Below are 23,659 nucleotides of genomic sequence, written 5' to 3'. Positions count from 1 at the left end.
CACATCTTTGAGAAGCAATTCTTAAAGTTTGACTCATAATATATTCCCATTATATTTACAAAAAACAATTGGTTTTACTAAAGTAACTAATACCTTCTAACTATTTCTTTTCATCATGATAAATTCCTCAAAAAAAAAAAGAAAAGAAAAAGACAAACAACTGCAGGGAAATTGCAGCCAAGCGCTTTGAACTTGGTGGAAATAAAGCAACTCTACTAATTCATGTTTCAGTACTGAATCGGCTAATATAAACGACTGAAAAATCAAATGAAGTCACTGAGCTGTATCTCTGATCACACTGATTTACATCACTGACCTGCGGCTGTCCGGTGTAAATCTGTTGAAGCGGCCCTGAATCAATAAATACTTGGCCTCGTCCACAAGCACTTTGGAAATGTATTTATTTTTTCTTGTCTTATCTCTCCATGTGCAGATCCTGTTTTTGTGTTTTTGAATTGTACAATATCTGCAGTTGAAAGTTTTCCAAAGACATTAACAGTCATGATTTGTTGTTTATTGTCTTTGGAAAACAAAAGAAGTGTGGAGAGATGATATAAGATTCCGTTTTATGTGACAGTAAATGGAATTTTCTTTTTGGAGAGGGAGAAACACAGGCTGCTTAATGTTAGATTTCATGTGTTTTTGAAGCTATTCTAAACAAATAAATAATCATTAGGATACAAATTGGACATTTGGAACATAAATGACTGCGATTGGACGCCTTGGTGTGCTTTGCGCCCTCTAGTGGTGACTGATAGACCAGCTGGAAACTCCCCTGACGTTTGATTAAAACTAAATGAGGAGAAATGACTGCGATCACTGTCCATGGTTCAAAATAAACATATATGTCACCTTTGTTAAAGTAAAAAGAAAACATTTTTTTTCCCACCAATGCAAAAACTGCAGGAACAGTCTGAATCCAGTCAGCAGACTCATGTGCTCATTTTGAAATGAGAATCGATTAGAGTTTTTCTTTCTTTGAAGAAACACTGCATTTTTTGCCAGTGATGAGAGGTTGAAGTAAGGACAAAGCCCCTCTGTTTTCAGCAGGGGTATTCATTTAAGTCTATTGAAGCCAGATTATTATTGTAATTGTAAAACGCTGGGCGCTTCTGCAGGAATGCAACTGTTGAGATTGTAAATGACTATTTTTCCCTGGTAAGCAATAAGAAGCACATTCATCCAATTCTTTAATGCGCGTGCTGTAGGTGGTTGATTAGGACCGTGGCAGTAATGATCACAGTGATAGTTCCAATCATTAAGGCAGCAGCCGCTCAAGGGATCATTGAATTAAATACCAGAAGGAAAGACATTCGAACACTTCTTAGAAAGACCACCTTCACATTATGGAGTCCTGTTAGTGTTAGTAGGTGACCCATACAAAAAGGTCTCGGCATCACGGAGCGTGATTTATCCCGTTTTCCAGCAGAGTGTGCGCATGCGCCACAGCATGCTCAGCCACATGCGTGTGGGTCAGAGCTGCGTGAAGTGCAGACAGACACCAAGAACTAAGGAGGAAGTGGAAGGGATTTGGCTACAAATTAAAGCCTAAAATACTATACTGATACCGTTCAGCGTCTGAATCTGACGAATCTGAGGAGGAATTCACAGAGGGACATCCGGGGACCCCACTTCATTGTAAAAACAAACAAACAAACAAACAAACAAACAAAACAAACGGGCTGAAAACGTTTTGTGCGTCTAATTAAATGAAAATGTCCATTTTATATAATTGGCAAAATATAGTGTGGAGTATGTTGATATAAAATGTGCTCCTAATTTGTTTTTATTATATTGTTGAAAGTAGAGGATCTTTCTGTGTGTGTGTGTGTGTGTGTGTGTGTGTGTGTGTGTGTGTGTGTGTGTGTGTGTGTGTGTGTGTGAGAGAGAGAGAGAGAGAGAGAGAGAGAGAGAGAGAGAGAGAGAGAGAGAGAGAGAGAGAGAGAGCAAATGACAGATTAATGGTGCGTAAAGTTGCGCACAGTCCACTCACTCACTGATTAAAGACGGTCTGACTGTTTCTGGAAGCGTTTCGTTTCATAAATTTTTTGCCGCCGGTATCGACGAAAATCCCTGTAACGACGTTTTATTTTGATATTTTGAGCGCTATACCGGAACCTGCTCAGTCCTCTGTGGTGACTTCATGCGCCTGGAGACGCTCCTCCAGCAGCGGCCGCTGCGCATCAGAGCGCTCCTCCTCTATGTGTGTGTGTGTTTGTGTGTGAGAGGGACAGAGTGTGTGTGTGTGAGTGTGTGTGTGTGAGTGTGTGTGTGTGAGTGTCGGGGAGGCGTGCGGCGGCATGTTGTCACAGATTCACTAAACGCTGCTCCTGTTTTATTTTCTGCCCAACTCTCAGCGGGGTAACAGACGCTCTCGGGCTCAGACCCAACATGGGTTAGAGAGACAGCCACCTTCGGATTATCCACTTTGCGCACTTCAGCGAGGATGATGGGGGGGCGAGATGGACTTGTTTTCGCAGAGACATCCTGACAAAGACGGGAACTGAGGAGGGAACCGAGACCGGGATTTCGCCGCTCGTCTCTGTCTCGCTGTGCATCTTTTATTTTTATGTTATTTCCTTTTCTTTTTTTTTTTTTTTGGTTCTTATTCCCCTGCGCGTGTGCGAGACAGAGATGTTTGCAGAATTGCTGTGCAGCGCCGTGGCTCTGGTCCTGTATGTCAACACTCTGGGCGCCGATTTCTGCTACGATGACAGGTACACCGGTGAATGAATGAATGAATGAATGAATGACAGACAGACAGACAGACAGACAGACAGACAGAAAGCCACCTCGCTAACATCAGTGTGTGTGTGTGTGGGGGTGTGTGGACCGGGATCCGTCCTGCAGAGCAGCAGTGACGATGACAGGCTTTTAATCGCCATGCTGCACTAACTCTGAGTGTTCCAGCAGCGTCTCAGCTGAGCCCCTCGACGATCTGTGCGAGTTTGAATGCAGGCATCAGGTATCACTAGTGTGAAGGACTGACGAGTGACGCCAACGCCGCACTGTTTTGAAAACCGCCGCCACCCTTCACACTCCCGCAGACACGTGTCTCGCTTTGAGTGCGGCGAAGCTCAGTAGATCGGTTAATTTCATACCATCAGGATGAACATTCTGCATCGCCTTGTGTGTTAAACAGGTAGAAAGAGTTCAGTGTGGCTATAGTTGCAATAACAAGCATTTAAGAAATCACCCTCAACTTAACTTACTTGTAATGAAGGCGTTTCTTAAAGGTATTCCCTCTACTAGGGTAAAGTTTCTGCAGCTCTGTTTATTCATCACAGCACTGAAGAGTTGTATCCAAGTACAGCTACTGTTACATGGCCTGGATTGCAAATCAAAATTATGATAATATATAGGGTCCTATACTGTCAGTGCTCGGACCCTAATAATGATAATAATAAATATAATAATAATAATAATAATAACGTAGCCTGTTTGGAAAACAATACCTCTTTTAGTGTATCATTCCTGTGTACTCACCAAATGTGAAAAAAACACTGAATGTCTGTACTCAAGTGCAACTGCTGCTGTAACACATAAACAAATTGTAGGTAGAAGTACTGTTGCTAAAGCGACTTTTCTCAGAAACTACTGAAAGTATTAGTTATTACTGAATGCAGTTTTTTTCTGAATGTGATTCCTTCAGTAGTGTAACATCAGTACAGTTGCATTGTTCAAACTAAACACAATTATTAGACAGTACTATTAAAAACACGTACAAGTGAAAAGTAGATTTCTCAAAAGAACTACTCAAAGTATTAATTATAACAGGATTTTTGTGGATTATTGCCATTTGATATGGATCAAAAGGTAACAGACTCAGGCACAGACTTGACTGACACAAAAACACTACATTAATAAGGGTATTTGTAATCCATTACTTCAACCCCCAGGATTAACTAGACTGTTTATATTTCTCTACATATAAGGCTTTGTATCCGTTCTCCCCACAGGTTGAACTGTAAAATCAGCCATACATAGGCGGCATGAAGCGAGATCTCTGCGCAAAGTCCAGAACTCTCCAGAGTCTGAACTCACTCAAAGTCCTGAGATGTGCTGTGTAGTTAATTGATCTCTGGAGGAGAGAAAGTGTCTCCCCTCTCCTCGCTCTGCAGCAGTTTCCAACTTGTCCTGCACGTGCTTCCTGCTGAAACTTTCAGCATGGATTTTGTTTTTATTTTATTTTTAAATTTATTATTAAATTAAATTAGGTTGTCACCCTGTCTGCTGGAATCCAGCAGTCCTGTGGGCTTCAGCTGTTGTAGTAATGCGTTACTCAGAGCTGGCCTTTTGATATTTAATGGCTGAATGGTTGTCAGTGCCTCCAGCTCTTTATTCACCATCCACGCCTTGATGTAGGTCATTTTTCTGCCATCAGTGTATTCTTGCATCCTCAATACATACATTAACAGCAATCTCTCATTATAAGTTTAGTATTGCATACATGTGCTCTGTATTTATGACAAGCGTTGTTTAATGGTTAAAACGCACCCAGAGGATGCGGATGAGCGAACATTCAGGACATTAACACCCCAGCAAATCAAGCAGTAGTGTATTTCCTGTACAACTTCGCTTGCTGCTCCATATATAGAGCGCTTCCTGCTCAGCACATTCCCCCAAGGCCTCTCTGCTACAAGTCTCATACTTTTCGGGTGGATGTGTTGCCGTGCGTTTGTACTTTGTGCTTAGGTCAGGTGATTCAGACACAGTGTGTGCCAGAGATATGGTTGTTTGGGTCCATAAAGCTGTCGGGGAGTGTCTGCGAGGAGGTGAGCGGCTTTCGCTGCTGCGCGGTTGCTTGGTGGCGTCTCCGAGGCAGAAACCTTGATCATCCTGTAAGGAGGTGTTAACATTATAAAATTATTATGAGATTTTGGGTCCGAGTTAGTGCATATTTCTTATTTTCTCTTACATATGTTTCTCTCCTTGACATGTTTTTTTTTTTTTTTCTTTTTCAAATTGCAGTCACCCAGTCTTATCTGTTTTCAACACTATGTGTTCAGGCTTGCAATTAGCAGCCATCTCCTGTCCCCTCGGGCTCTGCTGAAGGGGGAGGGACGGAGCTGGAGGAAGGGCGGATGCCACAGAGATATATCGTTTTGTTAAACAGTCCTGGACATACAGGATGAATTTAACTTGCAAATATTGTGTTACCGTCGAGAAAGGAGGTTAAAAAAAAAAGATGTGACTTTGCGACGGTAGAGGAGCTGTCATGATGGAAAATGCAGAATGTGTGATGGCGATAAATCAAACAAGTGCTCCACTACTTAACACCCCGCGGCCTGCAGATTAATTTATTTAAGCTCGGCGGTAATTTATGAATCAGTGAGATAATGTTTTTTTCACAAACCGATTGGACACTTTGTAGGATTGCATGCTTAAAGATAACATTCGGTGGTTTCAGTTCTCTTCAGTGTGCGTTTGAATAAAGCAGAATCTCTTCGCCATTTATTGACTGTTTATGTAAAAAACCTATGTGAATATTTATAATGGTCATAATGCAGCATTGATTTCTCTGCGTGAGAAGACGGATCGTGTTCCCTGTTTGCTCGCGGCTGTGAAACTAATACACAGACTTAACTCAGCTGGTGATTTAGAGTTAAAGTCCAAGACTGTGGTGTGTGTGTGTGTTGGAGCTTTTGCAAAAGTGGTGGGGGCTGGGAAGCTTGCAGTTAAAAAAAAAAAAAAAGACACCTGAGGATTTGCCATCGATCGACTGATAGTTTCGGTGTGGAATACTTAATGATTTCATGCTTGGGAAAGTTCAACTGTGAATTTTTCTGTCCTCAATTACGCACTTCTTATCAAATGTGTGCTTACTGGTCACTCATTACCCTCCGTACGAAGTTCCCAAGGCCAGCAGGAGGTCACAATTAATAGAGAAAATAAGCACTTAACATGTTATTGATATTTTATCCTCCAGGGTACATGGGTGGGAAAAATAAATAAATTATCCCATGCAAGGCAGATTTCTGACCCCGCAACCGAGTCACGGCTCCTCCCTTGATAGAAACGACAGCCTGGAAGAGTGACCTGCTCGGCGGTGCCAAATGGCCCCCGGGGGTGGAGGGAGCTTTTCCTCTCCCTCCCCTGGACACACTCATCATTAGCACATACATGGCTTTGACACCTGCGCTGGAAAATGGGAATCATACGTCATGTAGCTCATATCTCTCCGCCGCTATAATCTACCGTTAGGGCTGACTGAAGGAATTGGGAGAGCTCGGAGAAATGTCGGAGGAGAAATACTGGTGCAATATACTGCCAGCTACTGTGAAGCCTGCATCCCAGAAACTTGCAGGGCGATAGAGAAATCAAGCCTTATAGACTTGGAATGTCTACTACTAGCACGGAATCCTGCTTCACTTCACAGTAACAGAAACTGTATTTATGATATAAATTCCACCTTAACATTCTCTCGCAGAATTTCTGGATTATTACGTGTTTGTCAGGGGGCTTGATGGATGTGATGAACTCCACCCACCTCATTTGTCTGACCTTGTGTGATGTTGTATAATTTGGCTGTGTGAGGTTGTGTGAAGGTTTCAGGTCACAGTGAAGGACGCAGCCTCCCTGGACATGAGCTGTAATTTATAGTGGGCTGCAGAGGGGGGAGTCAACATGCTGCATCATACCTCAAGAACTTTTATTAGAGAAGTAGGGACTGGGAGAATACCCAAAATGCTCTTCGTTGATGTAGATGTGAGGTCTTGCTTCATGAGCAGCCACCCAGGGCTTCGTGCGGTGACTCATCTTGTGTAATGATCAAACCAACATGTTTATGGAAAACATTAGTGTTGAATTTATTTACTTCTTTGTTGGTTTTTGCAGGATTTTATGAAATCAGCAACATGTTTGAGTGGGCACTTCTGACTCGGGTTGTGTGTTTATTCCTCGTGCATCCGCCCAAGTCTAAAAAAGAATGGAGCATCAAGAATGTTAGCACTTCATGAGTTAGTTTGAGTCTGGGCTGAGTTTGTATGTCGTACCTGGGTTTTGTCTGGCTGCTCCGGTTTTCCTCAGGAGGTACTGTGAAATTGGTGTGTGTGTGTGTGTGTGTGTGTGTGTGTGTGTGTGTGTGTGTGTGTGTGTGTGTGTGTGTGTGTGTGTGTGTGTGTGTGTGTGTGTGTGTGTGTGTGTGTGTGTGTGTGTGTGTGTGTGTGTGTGTGTGTGTGTGTGTGTGTGTGTGTGTGTGTGTGTGTGTGTGTGTGTGTGTGTGTGTGTGTGTGCCTTCTGACGTCTACAATAGTTAGCGTTTCAAGAGAAAACAGATCAGTTTGGTGTTTTCGTTTTAGAAAAGTTTTATGTTTACACAGCAACGGCAGAAACGCTAAAAACAATGTAGTTTTCATGTTAGTCCACTTGTGGTTGCTGCTGGTTCTTTTTGTAATGAAATCACATACTCAAGCACACAGAGAACAATACACTATAAACATCAACAATGGAAGTACAATGACATTTGTCTGAACAGACGAGCAAGTTGGATTGTTATTACAGTGACTGTCAAATATAAAACTACCAAGTCCCAGGAGAATATAGACTGGGAGTCATGTCACTCCGGAGGCCGCCATTGTTGTTATTGTCCATCTACTCACACATGTGCAGAAGAACTATTTTCTATGGCCATTGTGCACATGCGCAGCAGCAACCCGAGCATTCTCCGAAAATGTTATTTTCTCCCGGTTTACACGGTGGCAAGAGTTGAAGTGTTGGGGCAGAAGACGCCCAGATGGATGGAGAAAGTGAACCAAAACATCCTAGTCATGACACAAACCACCGCGCTGCTCTTTATGTGTAGCTGCCGTCTGTGTGTGGCCTGTGCTGACCTACCTGGCCTGACGTCGTGGACTTGGCTCCACCCGTGGATGACCATCCCTCGCTGATCTGGAACCCTACTGTCACAGCCTGAAACTGTAGGACTGGCTGCTTAGCATTGTGGTTATGTTGAGGACCCAAAGGGCGGCAACCCAGCAGTCTGAGTATCCCCACTTTTTTTTTCCCCCGTCAGGCTTTCTCTGTCTGCGCCCTGTAATTACCGTCCTGCTTGCAGAGAGCCACTCACGACATGGTTTTGTGGATGGAGCTGCTCCGCTTGTCTTCCTTTTCTCTCTCTTTCTCTGTCTGCCTTCCCTTCAACTCGCCCCAAAAACCTTTTAGGCCTTCAGCTCTCATCATCCAGTGCCTCCAGATGGTCCCATTTGGTGAGCCGTTAAGGGTTTTCCTTCCTTCACCAGTTTGAAGGGGAACGTTTGAAGTGGATTCAAATGGAGGATGTTGTGTTTGCTTGCAGTTGCCAGGATGGAGACATCAAAGTTCCCAGTGACATAGACGGCACAGACTAGTCAGCGAAGATGGCTTTGGGACGAATTAACACGCGTATATGTAAAGTCTTAATTTCAATGTGGCTATAATCTGTATTTTAACTGAATTTAGTGACACCTTTTAGTGAAAAACCAACTTGGAATTATCACTTGATTCTGCCGCTTGTTTCTAATTTAAGGATCTTTACAGCGCGATTCAACTCATTGCTTTGGTTTTATGGCTCGCAGCTTGACTATTTTGCTTCATTCTTACTGCTTTCACAGTGTTTTCAGCCATAGTATTCAGCTGTTTTTTGTTTTTTTTAACAAAAATCTGCTCTACACTATTGAAGTCAATGTTGAAATTGCATTTTTTTTACTGCGGCCAAAAGCAACGGAACTCCAAATGCTTTTCACTATGTATATGTGTAAATTCAAGTGTTTATATTCTCAATCCATCCACCCACATATTAAAAGAAAAATATGTTGTACCTCTAAACGCCAATTAAAAAAACCCCAAAACACAGCCAGGTAATAAATAGCACCCATAACCAGTGTGGTATCGGCTTTTTTTCTGCTGTGATGAATCTGTTGTCGACAGGAGGAACCTTTGTTCCTGCATTTCCTCCCTCAGACTACCAGGGAGTGTTGGCAGGAGGGGAAGGAGATATGTGGGAGGCATCCTGCCCAATCTTGTTGGCCCAACACTTTCTCTCGTAGATAATCTCAGTTAAGACAAAGTGGGTGTTTCTGATTTTCAGATCATAAAGATACATTTACCGTCCACCAGATTTAACCGGAAGCTGCAAATTTGCAATTAATATCAGGTGCTTTTCAACCTAATTTCAATTTATTTGTTAATATTTTACCTTAGTATGAGGATTCACCTTTGTCATTACTCATGCCACATCAGCCCCAAAACATCAGCTCAGACTTGACCACAAACAGACTGTTACTACATTTTTCCGAAGCTCTCATTTCCAGCCAGTAAGAGTAGATATTATTATTTTTGCCATCACCCCACGCGCAAGACAAGATACCCTGGAAAGGCTGCATTTGTTTCTAAAAATACCATTAATGAGTGGTTTTTCCGATGTGGTTCTCTTACCAACAAAACCCCACAGAATTACTTGAAGCATCTTTAGATGGTGAGAGTTCATAAATAGGTTAATAGAAAACAGCTGACTTCATATGATGCTCCGCTCTCTCCCTGGCTGTCATCGGGTCTACAGCACGTCAACATTATGCTGTATCCCAGTGTTTTTACCTCCTGAAGTTCACTTTTAAAAATGCTGGCGTTGGTGCTGCGTTCCCTGTGGTAGGAGTAGAGAGGGAAAATCTGAAAATACCTGCATATTTGGAAAATGTGCAATACCGATCAAACTTGAGAATGTGTTTTATCGGTGTACTTCATAACATGTTTTAAAGCGTGGAAACACACACTGGAGAAGAGTAGAGCATTCCTCTACACTTAGAGGGGGCTTCCTTTTCCATTTATTTCCATTCTGACTTGCAAAACAGTTCAATAAACTCTACAGGCCTCTTTGTGGCTGTGAGGGAAGAGACAGTTTCGACGTATTGATGGATCAGACTGTGCTGAGGTGAACTCTTTCGCTCTCTCTCTCTCTCTCCAGTAGATCTGTTGGAAGAAACAGAGATGTTCTGAAGTGCTCTTTTGAATTTGACAATATTTGAACACAAATCGGGTTGTATTGCGTTTGTTTCTGTGTCTTTATTATTAGCTTGAGATTCAGCAGTATTTCCTTAAGTGAGACAAATATTTGTACTGTACTCTTGGAAATATTGCTGTTAAAGTTTGTTCAGTGCAGTATAATAAAGGCCCCCAGAGCATCAGTTCTGATAGCGTGGGCTATCCTGTATCTTTATAACCTTGATATGAGCAGTGCTTAGAGATGAAATTTCCATGTGCCTGCTTCTCATTTATAATGTGCAGCCAATTAGCACATGTTACCATGGAAACACATTCAAATAAGATGATGATGATGGTGGTGGTGGTAAATCGGCCTCACTATAGTCTGTCATTACCATTAGCATTGTGAAATTATAATCTCATTCACCTTCAGCTTATGTACAGCCACCATATCCTGATATATGTTCAGTGTTTGATGATATATTTTTTAGTTCTCCAATTGTTGAGCCAGTTAGAAGCCTCTCACAAATGCAAAATATACATGTTAAGCTATGATTTAAGTAAGCATTTTAGACATTACTGTGCTAAAGCCTGATTAGTGTGTGAACAGTAGCAGGTTATAATGCTGAACATGGTTCTACCTGTAAGTAATAGTCCAAGTGTTTCTCTTAATTATAGTAATCCTGAGTGGTATTTTTACACAGGGAATACTCAACACCTCTAACCTCCAGGTCCAGATGGTGTCTAGACTTTGGAGAAACATGATACATCCATGACTCTTAAATACCTGCGATAGTTGATCTACAATTGATCACGCAGTGCTATCTGTTGCCAGGTGATACCGAATACATTTGGCGTGTTTGAGACTCCTTTATCTTTTCCACTTCAGCTCATTATTTGCAAAGTGCTGCAGCATTCCACCATTGGTCGTACTCTTGGACTGAAAGCTGATCATGAGCAGTCGCCATGCCCACCGTTTCTTGAAAGCCCTCACTGTGCTCTCGCCAGGCCAGAGCAAGCTGCTTTTAAGCTGCATTAATCAGGCTCTGGTGCTTTGTAATCAAACGCCTGGTATGCAGTAGGATGAGAAATGGAGCATATGTAGCTGTCGGGTTTGCTACCCGGTGGTGGATTGAGGCATTAGAGATTGTCCTTGCTGAACTGCACATGACGTTGACCTTAGTCCTCGTTGAGTATTCGCAGTGCTCCTCGTTTGGCTATTTAATTAAAAGCCAACAGATTATCTCGGCTAATACGTCATGTGGTTAAAGCGGCACAGACCATGTACTACAAAGAGTCAAAAAAACACACATGTAAGTGCCTAAATGGGAATAACGTGCAATTCCAGACCTAATCGTTCAACAAGCAAATCCTTTCCACATTCAGTATTGTGTGGCAGAAGTTCAACACAACAGTTAAATTGAGTTAGAAAGGCGTTAAAGCGCCCAAGAAATATGAGTTGAACTAATGAGCTCTTTTATGAAAAAAATTAAATAAATACTTATATAGATTGGTTGAATTCACGACAAGAGCTTCTGAATCTGGTATGCAAGCTCCATGTACTTTAAGAGTCCTGTCTTTAATGAGTGCACTGATTAGTTAAGGTTGACGACAGGTTACACAGGCATCGTCAAACATGCATTTTTAAATGATGTGACTGCGTTGGGTTAAGTTGTTAATGGGTCTAGACAAGGGTTTGGATTTCCAGGGTTAATGCTGGCTGATGGCGCTTAAGCCATGGCTACTCTCAGGCTCTTGGCCCTCTTCATATTAATGGGATTAACAGCACTGTGGATGAGTGGGAGCACGACGTGTAAGCAGAGAACCCCAAGCCATTAGAAACAAAAACTCCCCTGTCTCCCATATCCAACAAGGATGCAATAGTTTGTCCTTTTCAGTGAGGAAGAGGAGAAGGCCCCCTTTCGCACTTTGCCTCTCGATCTCAGTGGTATTCTCTGTCGAGGAGCACTGACTCAATCCGTTAAGGTTATGACACAAGCTGGCCAGTTCGGAAGGCTGAGCCTTTGTTCATTGTAAGAAGAAGGGTCTGTGTGGTCCCTCTGTTCTCTCTGGACTCGGTAAAGGAAGCCATTTGTTGCCAAATAGAGGGGAATTAATCCCTGGTTGTGTTGGCGTGTTGTTTATGAGGGGACAAAGAAGCAAGACCTCAATGTTCACAGTGTGAATGGAACAGAAAGCGACTGCAGCAATGCAGATCTAACCTGTCACAACCAATTGGGCAGACTCATTACTGTGGTGCGTGCTCTGGTAGGTGCTCTCCGAGCTTTGGCTCTGCTTCCAAGTGGAGAGACACGGGAACGAGGTCAGAGGATTCACAGTTGGTACGCTCAAAGAAGCTCAACTGTGTTATGAATATGCCAGCTCAGTTCATTTCATGTGGCTTAGTGGTATTACTGGAAAGATCATGTGTCAATCAGTACACTTGGCAATAATCAGATTGGAAAAGGTTATCTGCTTTAAGTTGCCAAAGCTAAGAGAACTGATTAAATATTTTTAATTTAGAGTTGTGCTGTTTTTCTTTGGTTTTTTTTTTTTAACCTTCTTGCTGCTCCAGACTCTGCTTGGTCTCAATTTGCAGCCAGATCTTATCTAGAAGACTGAAAGAAAAAAATATTTTGATGTAGTCCACATACCAGAAAGGGTGACGTTTGATGGTATGTTTGACAGTTGTGAATAAAACTGATCAGATATTGATTGCTTTTTGGTATTCCGCTGCACAGCAGTGCTACCCAGCTACACATTCAATCTTAAGGGTTAAGGAAGTTCTCACTTCCATTTTACTTCACATGTGTGGTGTCTTGGGGGCTATTGCTGCCGAGAGGTTGTATCAGTATAAAAACGAATAGAAGCAGGTCCACATCCAAGATATTCCGGTAAAATAAACAAAGAATTTATTTAATTTTTTTTTACATTGCAGCAAGTTCAGTGAAATCTCTCATAGAGGACAGCTGGGAAAACAAATCTATTGAACTCAAGAGGTGTTAAAGATGTGATAATTGTAGCTGAATGTGTGAATATTTTCAGTTTCTTTCACATCATTTCATTCCTTGTCAATTCCTCATTTCCTCTTTCGAGGATACTTCCATGTGGACACTCACTGACTTGTGTTAGTATTGTGGTTTAGGTGGTTTTCACATACAATTACAGTATCTTGTGCTTCTTAAGTGTGGTCAGTGAGTCAGATGGACTGTACGGCCTGTGGTTTAGCCAGTTTAGCCACTGTGGGTAACCTGCTGCTCCCCTTAGGCTTGTAACACTGGGACTCAGATGAAGATGGGCCTCCTGAGACGCTCGGTGATTTGAAGGGTTTGTAGAGAATGGCGTTATTCTGCACTTTAGAAGACAGAAAGGAAAATAGGATGCACTCGTCGTTTGTTGTATTCTTGTCGCCGTGCAGGGTAAAATGAAGACTCGGCTGTAGGAGTTGCCTCCCGCCTTTCTCTTCCCTCACTCTCTACCTCTCACCCAACCACGGCAACGGAGGAGGCGCATCGTTTCACAAGCTGCCTCTAATTGATACTGTTGAGCCCCGGGAACCCAAAGCGTAGCTTTAGGACCTGACAAAATGCATGCAATGCACAACAGCCTGCAGAATGCCACCCTCTGGGACACCACAGGTTATTTACAACCAGCCGGCCAGTCTAGTCCAGGTTCTCCAACAGCTTCCTTTAAGTGAATTTTATAAAAATAGTTTAGTTTTTTTGAAGCCTCCAAGCCTTTCATCAAATAGCTGCAGTGGTACAGGGCAAAAGTTGAATCCAATCCAGAGCTGTAATCTCAGCTTTAGGGGGCTTTTTACTAAATGGTTGTGTTGGTTATGAAAGAACGAAACTAGATAAATACATAGAGTGAGTTTCCACTGTTGATTCTGGCTTTTTGCTAAAGTTTCTATATGTACCTTTTCTTTCTGAACCTGCTGCACCTGCACAACGTTGAACTTGTCAATATTAAACATTTGATTTTTCTGTGACATATATTTAGCAAATTCAGAGCGGTGCCCTTGTATTACCAAATCCAATCAAACATGGTGGAAATTGACAGCCTCTAATGTAGCTTGTCATGGCTTGGTGAGGCAGACGAGTCTGACATCCCTCCAGATGGAGAACAGCTTGCGTTGTATTGTATTTCACGCACAGAGCCAACTCTCTCATTCACTCTCTTCCCGTCCCTCTCTGTCATGACGAATAAAATCAAGCCGGTGACTGATTGATGGGATCATGATTGTTTACAGGCTTGATTTCGGGGGTTTATTTTGGCAGGGCACTGACCCGTCAGTATCTTGCTGCTCTGCTGTTTCTCCTCATCTTTGACCTTTTTACTTACATGTGCGACTTTCCCTCCCGGCGATTCTGCAAAGTGAGGTCGTTCTTTTTTTTTTTTTTTTTTTTCATCTGGAGGTGAATACATACAATTGGCCTGCATTTATTTTTGGTTAGAGAAAAAAAGTTTAGATTAGGAAACAGTGTGTGAGACTTCTTTTTTTTTTTTTTCTTACATTTGAGGATGTGGAGAAGGAGCACTGTCAGCTGCTCTGACAGAAGAATGAATGAACGAGACTCCTTAAAGGTACTCTGAAGAAAAATAAATTTCTAATTGGAAGGAGAGAAGAGAATCGAGGCGAAAAGCAAAGACGAACGACTGGCATTAGAAGGAAGTCTGCTTCCTGATTGTTCAAGCCTGGAGGCTATCCATTTCTACCTTTGGTGCACACGTGTCGTCTCGACTCTGAACTGCAGCTGCATGTTCCTTAACAAGATGAACATGATGAGATGTTCAGAGGAGCCCAAGTACCTCTTTTTTAAATGTGTCCTGCACTTATAGTAGACACATGTCCCTCGGACCACATGGTAGAAACATCAGTTTCTGTTTTAATTAGGAAGCAGTTTAAGGTAATTCCTTACTCCGCACTTCTGGCTTGTGAGCTTTGTTATCATTTTTTCTAAGCCACTGCTGGGGTCGGAGATGAAGAACCCCCTCGCCCCCAGCCAACCCCCCCATGCATGTCTATTCAAACAAGCCATCACTCAGAAACCTCAAACTCTTCCTCTTTCTGCCAAAATTATGTGAAACTTAGTAGGTTGGGGTTTTTTTTCCCCCCACGATCAAGTTTAATGTTTTATTTTTTTTTAGAAACAAGCTCCGCTATCTTGACAAAAAGACAAATTATGCCTTGAGGATAGTGGCAGCTCTATCAAAAAGCTAACTTGCGGCAAGCGCATTTCTGTCTGGGAAGAAGTGAAATTATCTCATGCTGCTGGCAGATTTCTTGCACTTGTGTAAAGAAAAATACATTATCAGCACTAAACACAAGATTAAATGACTTGTGCAGCTCTCTCCCTGCCTCCGCTGCTCATTTTGCACGACTCGGAAACATTTGCTAATGCACAGAGCCCGTCACTCTGCTTGATTGATGGGGCTTGTGACTCTTCCACATGACAGCTGAAGCAACGCAGGCAGGCCTCAGGTACTTTCTGTGTGGGTTTGACCCGCTCCCCCGAGACACGACTCTGTTGTGTGGAGGGAATAGACCTTGATTAGCGCTGCTGTTATGTCACCTCCTAAACGGCACATCCTGAAGCGGCTGTTCTCACTTTCATTAAGAGCGAGCGTCACCGATAGGCAGATCACTGAGAGCTTATTGATTTTTTTGATTTTTTTTTTTTCTTTGAGCAAAAGAATAATGCACCGTTGCTTCCCCGTGAGCACACAGATGGCTGTTCCTTATTAGTTGATGCAGGATTTCAATCATTTCTTCCTGCTGCCGTCACAGAATCCATTCTCTTTTTTTTTTTCTGTTGAGAGTGTCTTTTATAGTGTAGGGGTGTCAAATATATTTTAGTACAGGGGCCACTTATAGTCCAATTTGATCTTGAGTGGGCTGGACTGGTAAAATAGTGCCATGATATACTTTAAATTTAAACTTTAATGTTTTTCTTTCTTGTGGCCCAGAGTATAAATTATGAAAATGTCTATATTTTTGTAAAACCAAACTATTACTATGGAAAATGACTACAATCTTAACATTTTGCCAATTTTAATGATGCATGCTAAATTTAATGACATGTCCAAGAAAAACTTCTCTTATAGCTGTTGCATTATGCACGTTAACAAGGTAGCTGCCTTTCATAGTAGCATCGCCGACACATCTCAGCTCGGGTCTCAATGATGCGTTATAACTGCTACTCTTGTCAAAAAAATCAATGTGAATGAAATTTTTACAATTTGCTTGGCTTGGCGGGCTGGTTTTGGCCCACGGGCCTTATGTTTGACACCCCTGCTATAATTCAGTATGAATGTCTTGCATCTTTTCTTTTGGCTCCCGAGTCATAAAATCATATATTTTTCTGCCAAAAAGTCTGTTTTTGATATAAAAGTGTCAGATTTTCATTCTTTTTTGACAAGATTGAGTAACATCACATGCTGTGATTTTTAGTTTTTTTTCATGTATCCAGCAATTCATTCTAATTCAGGTTTCTGGTGGCATTCCCGCACCCCAGGGCTGGAGATGTTTGGCTGTAAATCACACTGATGAATGATGGATACCGGTTGTCACCATGAACAGATGAGTTGGCGGGACACACGCTGGCGTGTTTGCCTTCTCAATGAGCTTTTAATTTGTGGTAACGACCCAACATCAGTGGATTAGAGGTGTTTGAAAATCTTGTGATACGACTGTCGATTGTACCAGCTTTGAAGTTGCCTTGGACTGCAGACAAATCATCCCAGCTGTTGTTAGTTTGTCGTCTCTTTCGTACATTAAGAGTTTGGAGAAAAACTTTTTGAAGGAAGAAAAACAGTGGAAATGTCCTAGCAATTTTCTGCAGAAGCCTTAACTCTGCCGGTGACCTTTCAGAAAAATCTAAAAGAAACATGATTGTTTTGAATAGCGATATGGAAAATATAGAGTAGTTGAAACATGAATGCTGGACACAATTCTTTGGTTTCTTTAATTCTATAAATATTTAACATGTATATCCTTTTGACATGTACATGTATCCCCCTCTCTCAGTTTAGATGGGTTTTTACGTCCAGGTTTTTCAGTGTAATTGGCTGTTGATTTCATGGGCACTCCGTTTTACACTAAACTGCAAACTTGGCTTTCTTGCTGTGAAATTGCGACTTCCTTTTCCTGGGCTGTGGTTAAGCTTTGCTTGGTCAACACAACCTGCCTACTGCAAGGAAAGGCTTCACGCTTTTAATAACATCCACTTGTATTAGAAATGTGACACAAAAAACCCATAAAAAAATTAATATGCTTTAGTTTTTCATTGGTATCTTGCCTAATGCTTTTACAATGTGCAGTCTGATGATTCTAAAATCATCAATGGAGTGATCTCATACACTCATGAGAAGACCTCTGGTTTTCTTCAAAACACAGGCTGCTGTCTCACACAATTGGATAATTTTAAAAGTTCATTGCCAGTTTGAAATGATAATTTATTCTTTCAAAGCACTGATTGTAATTTTCTTAGCTTTTCCAGGGAAACTTGCCAGTTACAACTTGATTCAAATAGAACTGACCATTGTTCGCTGCAGAGTCTCTGGCGTCACACAGGTGGACCTGGGCAGAGCTGCTGGAAGAACTACGGCTTCATTCACCCCATAGACGTATTCATACAAATCTGAAAACAATTATATGTGCGCCATATGGATAACAGTTAATACACTGTCAGTAACATTGACGTCTTACACTCTGCAATTATTGTAAAACGTGTAATTAGTCGCAGGACAGCACACATTTTTCACATCTTAACAGCTGCATTCTCCAAATAGATAAGTGCGTATTAACTCGAAAACAGGCCGTTCACCTCCGATCATTAAATATTTGCATTCTGGTCAGAGTTTCGAGCCGTTTCTCACTGCAGCTGTCAGTGGACTCCACTGATGAACTATTTGCAGAAGGGGCAGACCTCCGGCGTCTTGATGAGATTAAAACCTTTTAGCCACTGATCACGGGTCTGTTGCTCTTTTGTGCTTTCCCTTTGAACAACTTTCTAACTGGGTGTTGTAGCTTCAGTCTCTTAAATCCGGAAATAATGACAGCATTGTGAGTTTCCCTTATTTCACAATTAAACCACATTTTTAAAGGCATAAAAGAAAATCTTTTTTGTTGCATTTGATGTTGAGCCAAGATTTCATCATGAAATTGAAATTCTGATCAAAGTGTATCAAAGCGGGTCAAAGATCATGTTATTTCTTTCTTTTTTCCCTCTTCTCTTTTTTTGAATGATTAAGAATTAATGTTTGAAGCCGAAGTTTCAAAGATAAAATATTGCACGCACAATGTTTGCAGTTGACCTCAATGCAGTTGCACAGTCTAACAGCCAAAAACCTTAAAGCACAGGTCACGTATATATTTAGAACACTCAGAGCAATTGAGTACCTTCTCAGGGCCCATTTATATGACATTTCAAGTGGAAATGCATCGTTTTTGGATCGGAAAAGTTTCACGTTTACATGGCAACGTTTTGAAAATGAGGCTGTTTACATGGAAACAGCAGAAACGCTGGAAACAATGTTTTTTTCTTGTTTTGTTTTGAAACCTCACACACCACACATGCACGCAGAGAATAATATGCTATAAACATTAACAATGGGAGAACACGGACATTCATATGGACAGACAACCAAGTTGGATTGTTATTACAGTGACTGTCAAAATAAAACTACTAAATCCCAGGAGAATATGGACTGGGAGTCATGACACCCTGGAGGCTGCCGTGGTTGTTATTGTCGATCTACTGAGCATGTGCAGAAGAACTAATCCCTCCGGCTGTTGTGTGCATGTGCAGTAAAGGCGTTTCAGAAAGGTTGCTGCCTTTCTCTCCCATCTACACTGAGACAGAGCCGGAGTCTGTATAATTTTCATATTTCCTCACATCTGAATCTCTTCTCATCTTTTATTTTTTTTTTACCGTATAATGGCATATCAGGTATCATAATGGATTCAAAGTTTCCATCAAACTGCAGTAAACACTATACATCAAAACATTCTGTGGAGCGTGACAAAGCCCTTAATGCAAAACTGTGGAGTAACTCAGTGGTTTCACACTGTCAGTCAATTGAAGTGGCTGTGATGTAAGTTTAGTGCAACCTTTAGAATCTGTCTTCCTTCATACTGCGTGCTGCTGTCAGTGACATTGTAACTGGGAAATCTCTATTCGCTTATCTCAGGACGACTTTCACAAACAGCCGATGTGTTCAGCTGCTTCCCTCAATTTCCATTGTCACTTTTCTGTATGAAATGCAGATTAGAGTGTTTTCAGAACTCCCTCATTAAGGGATACTTAGGAGGTCGCCCGTCTGTTATTAATGGAGGGCACACAGTGGGCTGCGTGCTTCGAAACAACTCTGAAATGAAACCTGATGCCTTGTGGTGTTTGCTGAAAATGATGTAAGCTAATGAGGCTTTCCAACAGTGGGAAAACACATCAGACTCTCACAATCGATTAGCCCAAATAACTGAATCTCTCATAATGAGACGCACTAACTGTGGATGGATCTCTTGCCAAAGCTTCTTTTCTTTACAAATAAACCTATCCTCCTCTAATATGACCGAATTGTTAGAGCGATATCTGCTGCAGTATTTTCAGCTGTGCTGGTTTGTGTTGCTTGGCAGTTGCCTTGATGACAATTAGGACTATTTGTTTGTTGAAGATTTAAGAGTGTTTATTTTGGAACACTTCCTACAGGTCCATTCAGCTAATTGGGACAAGTATGAGTTGGATGAAAAACCAGCTCAGTCTTCAGCTGCATTTTCCTGAAGAGTTTTGCTGGCGATAAATCGCCTGCTTCTCTCTCGGATACCCATGAAATGATTGAGTCTGATGCAGAGTGTACAGGAGGCACCTACTGATTTTTTTTCCTGAATGCTCTGTGATTTCGTGGAGCTACGAATATGATTGACTAGTGCAGAGTTATTATTCTGCTTCTCTTTTATCCAGCTTTGCTGTGAATGGAGTGAAATTTAGCCCGATTCTTTTCTTTTTCTTTTTCCAATCCTATAATGTCACATATTTAATGGAAAGTGAACAGTGAATTCTTTAGTTTTTTCTTTCTGACATCCATATATTTTTTAAACTGATACAGCTCATTACATTTTTAATCTGCTACAACTGATTTGAATGATCTTGTGTGACTTTGTCTTTTTATTTGTTCCAGAACAAGCTGAACCTCATTTTCATTGTATATGAAATGTGCAATGACAGTAATGGCTTCCTTTTTTATTTATTTATTTATTCTATCAAACTGCTTATCATGGGATTGAAAATTAACTAAACTACTCCATTTGTGGCTAGAGCCTTTCTATGTGAGGTTTGCATGTTCTTTCTCTGCAGTTATTGACTTTCTCCAAGTGTTTTTGCTTCCTCGCCCAGTGCAAAGACATTAATGTTTATTGATATTTATTTGTGTTTTATTGACCATCAGCACGCCGTCAACCCAATCATCATAAAGCTGTTTCACAGACAAAAAACGAACTATTCTATATGAGTAAGTAACGTCAGAAATGAAAAACTCCCTTTTAACAGGAGGAAACCTGCAGAACCAGACTCAGAGGTGGTGGCTTTTGGCTGTTTCGGTTGGAGTGAGGGGAAAGAATGAAAGAAAAAGGATAGGATAAACAGACATAATTTTACATAAAACTGTGTAAACGGTGTCTTAGTTCCAGTTCTGCGACCAGAGATCCTACAGGAAGATACAGAGAGATGACATCAAGAGCAGAGACAACAGAATGTCAGTGGCTTGTGATGATGAAAGATCACTGTACGGAGAGTGAGAAAAGGAGAGGATAGAAGTTTAGTAAAGCTTTCCCAGCAGTCTAAACCTACAGCAGCTTAAATAGAAAATGGCCCACGTGGACTGAACCAGACCTGTAAGATTCATGCCTAACCTTAAAAGTAGAGACTGTGCTACCTGGTTCCTCGTGAGATGAGCCTGCCAGCTGAAAGCTCTGCCTCCCATTCTTCTACCAAGGAACCTCCAGTAATCAGCACTCTGAGAACCAAGTGTTCTTATGGGCCGATATGGGACTGACAGCTCTTTTAGATTCAACAGTGAACCACTAAAGCTCATGTATTATGTCTACATTAGTCATAGTGTAGTCAGTCTGTTCCTTTATTGGAGATCTACAATCGTTTCGTTAATATGTTTTCCTGGTAGCACAAAAATATTTGATGCTAGCAATGAGAAAAGACACGTGCGACTTTAAAGATTTAAATGACATACAGTATACACGCAGCTGTGTGTTTTGTCGTGCCCCTTTTATGAAGAGCCTGTGGTGGCCTCTAAATAAACCAACTGGTCCAGGGGCTGGTAATTGATTTGTGAAAGTGCTTCTCCTGGCTTTGTGCAATGAGATGACAAGTACAGTCTGGAGGCGTAGTTGAGTGTAGGGAGAGGGAGAGAGAGGAGTGGGGTGAAAGAAAAGCAGATCCATGACCCACAGGAAGATCAATACTACATGACGAGGGTGTGGAAATGGTGCAGCGGCTCTTTGTTCTCATTCAGCCTTCGCTATCAACCAACCGTTTTGCCGCACCACACTTGGAATGTTATTAGAAAAAACAGATCTCAGTGACACAGGCCATTTGTTTTTACAGGCCATGTGTTTGACCATGTGGTTTCTTCATACTACAGGCAGGCAACTATTCTTTTAACTGCCCATCATTGTAAGTGATATCAAAGGCATAAAATGCAATGTGGATCCCCAACAAAGGCTTTTAATATCCACTGCCTTGACATGGAGCCCCAGTCTAAATGAACAGAGACATCCAGACAAATCCCACATTTTTACAAGGATTAATAACTGCAATTCTCCACTATTAGAAATGGATGAGCTCATGTCTTGGGGATGAGGCGCTCGCTGTGTATACTATGGGTATTGTGGACAGAAATGGTGTCCCGTAATCCCATTATATGAATGGAATTTCCTGAGGCCAAGCCTAAATAATTTGTTGCAATACTATGAATAATAAAAGCCAAGGATGCTAAAGAAATGACCGTTTGGTTTGTTTTCGGGGGCTCAGACTTTGTCTTTGAGCAAATGTTTCATGCATCTGTTTGCATGTCAAGTCTCCAGTCCGACCATGCAGAGCGAAATTTGGCAACATCCCCCTCCAAGTCAGCCAAGAAAGGGCATAGGGCATTTGCAAGTGCACTTTTCAAGTCATAAAAATCCATATACATCTATTTTTCTTTGGGGTTTAGAGGGAGGTCTTCGCCCTCAGGAAAGGCAGTTGAAGGGCTTGAGGGGGAATAATGGCTCACTTTGCACCTCATAAAGACCAGCGAACACACCTCAAGTGCTGCTGTTGAAGGCCTCTCGCTGAAGGTTTCCCACTTGACGCCCTTGAGGCAATACCTGTGAATTTAAAGATGGAGGGAGACGGCGTCCTCCTTATGCAGAGGATTTTGTCGTCTTACCCCTGCCTACCACTGATATGCATGTTTAGTCCTCAATCCAGCCTCTTCGTCATAAAACACTGTTATACAAGAATAATGAGACCTCCTTCTATTTTTCCCCCCACTTTAGAAGTGAAAGGACTGTTTTAGCTGTCTTTTCCTGCTGGCTCTTCGACACATCCACAGCTGCCAGCCGCCACGCCAAAGTACTGCAGAGTGTATTTCTTAGCCACAAACGCAGAGGTCTAGTCTGGCTTCAGCTCTTGGCTACTGTGCCGAACTAAATGTGTGCGCTGTGTGGCATTTTAGCATAGTTTGCGTGACTTGAATTTTTAATATCTGCCGAGCTCCAGGAATGTTCTCTGTTGTAGTGGAATAACAGGCATGGCAGAGAGCAGGGTTTCCATTACATCTGCAGGAAGGTACTTTATTGGCTCACAGTGGCTCGCCAACATCAGGGGCCTGAGCTCGAACCAAACTTTAGGGAATGAATTTTAAGTAAATCAACTGACAAATGAGGACTTAGCTTGGTCCTTGCTACCAGCAGATGGATTAAGGTTGGAGCTTTGTGGTCAGATTGTTCTCTTAAACTGACACAACTAGTAATGTTGACTGAATCATTTAATGTGTGTTTGGCTTTTTGTTGTCAAAGCTTCATAGTGGGGATTTGGCAACTTTCTAAGGCCCTGTTTACACAACTTTCCGAGTGAAAATACATAATCTTTGCATTTCTTTCCTTTCAGAAAAGTTTCGCGTTTACACAGCAATGCTGGCCAAACAATGTTTTCCTGCAGGATGCAGTGGTTTTCAAGTGCTTTTTAAATAAAGTTGACTTGACTTGACAGGGCCACTAGTAGGTGCTGCTGCTTCTTTTTGTAATGAAACCACACACACACACACACACACACCATAAACACTAACATTGACGAACACGTGGACGTCTGTATGGATGAACAATGAAGTTGGATTGCTAATACAGGTGACTCAACCATAAAGCTACTAAGTCTCGGGTGAATATGGACTTGGGAATCACGACACGCTGAAGGTCGCCATTGTTGTTATTGTCCATCTACTCGTAGAAGAAGTGCAGAAAAACTATTTACAACGCCCGTGGTGCGCATGCAAAATAGCTGCGTCACCGCCATCTAAATGAAGACGGAGCCCGAGCGTTGTCAAAAAAATTCCACTTTGGGAGCCGAAAGTTTTGTGCTTTTACTCTGAAGAAGTTGTCGTGTAAACGGGGCCAAAGTTCCGACCCCATGAATTCACTGCGAGCTTT

At 41.8% G+C, this 23,659-nt stretch overlaps 1 protein-coding gene across 1 annotated transcript in view; it reads left to right on the top strand.

The window, feature by feature from the left end:
- The first annotated feature begins 2,207 nt into the window (after positions 1-2,207).
- The window catches only part of tmtc2b (transmembrane O-mannosyltransferase targeting cadherins 2b), a 104,949-nt gene continuing 83,497 nt past the window's right edge, over positions 2,208-23,659 (top strand). The window contains exon 1 of the mRNA XM_080475957.1: positions 2,208-2,717. Coding sequence (XP_080332083.1) covers positions 2,635-2,717 — 83 coding nt within the window. The 5' untranslated portion in view covers positions 2,208-2,634. The remainder of the gene's footprint in view (positions 2,718-23,659) is intronic.

Source organism: Lipophrys pholis, assembly GCF_963383615.2.
Source record: "Lipophrys pholis genome assembly, chromosome: 11".
In the NCBI taxonomy this organism is placed as follows: Eukaryota; Metazoa; Chordata; class Actinopteri; order Blenniiformes; family Blenniidae; genus Lipophrys; species Lipophrys pholis.
Note: the sequence above shows the minus strand (reverse complement) of the source record. Positions and strands in the feature narration are given on the sequence as shown.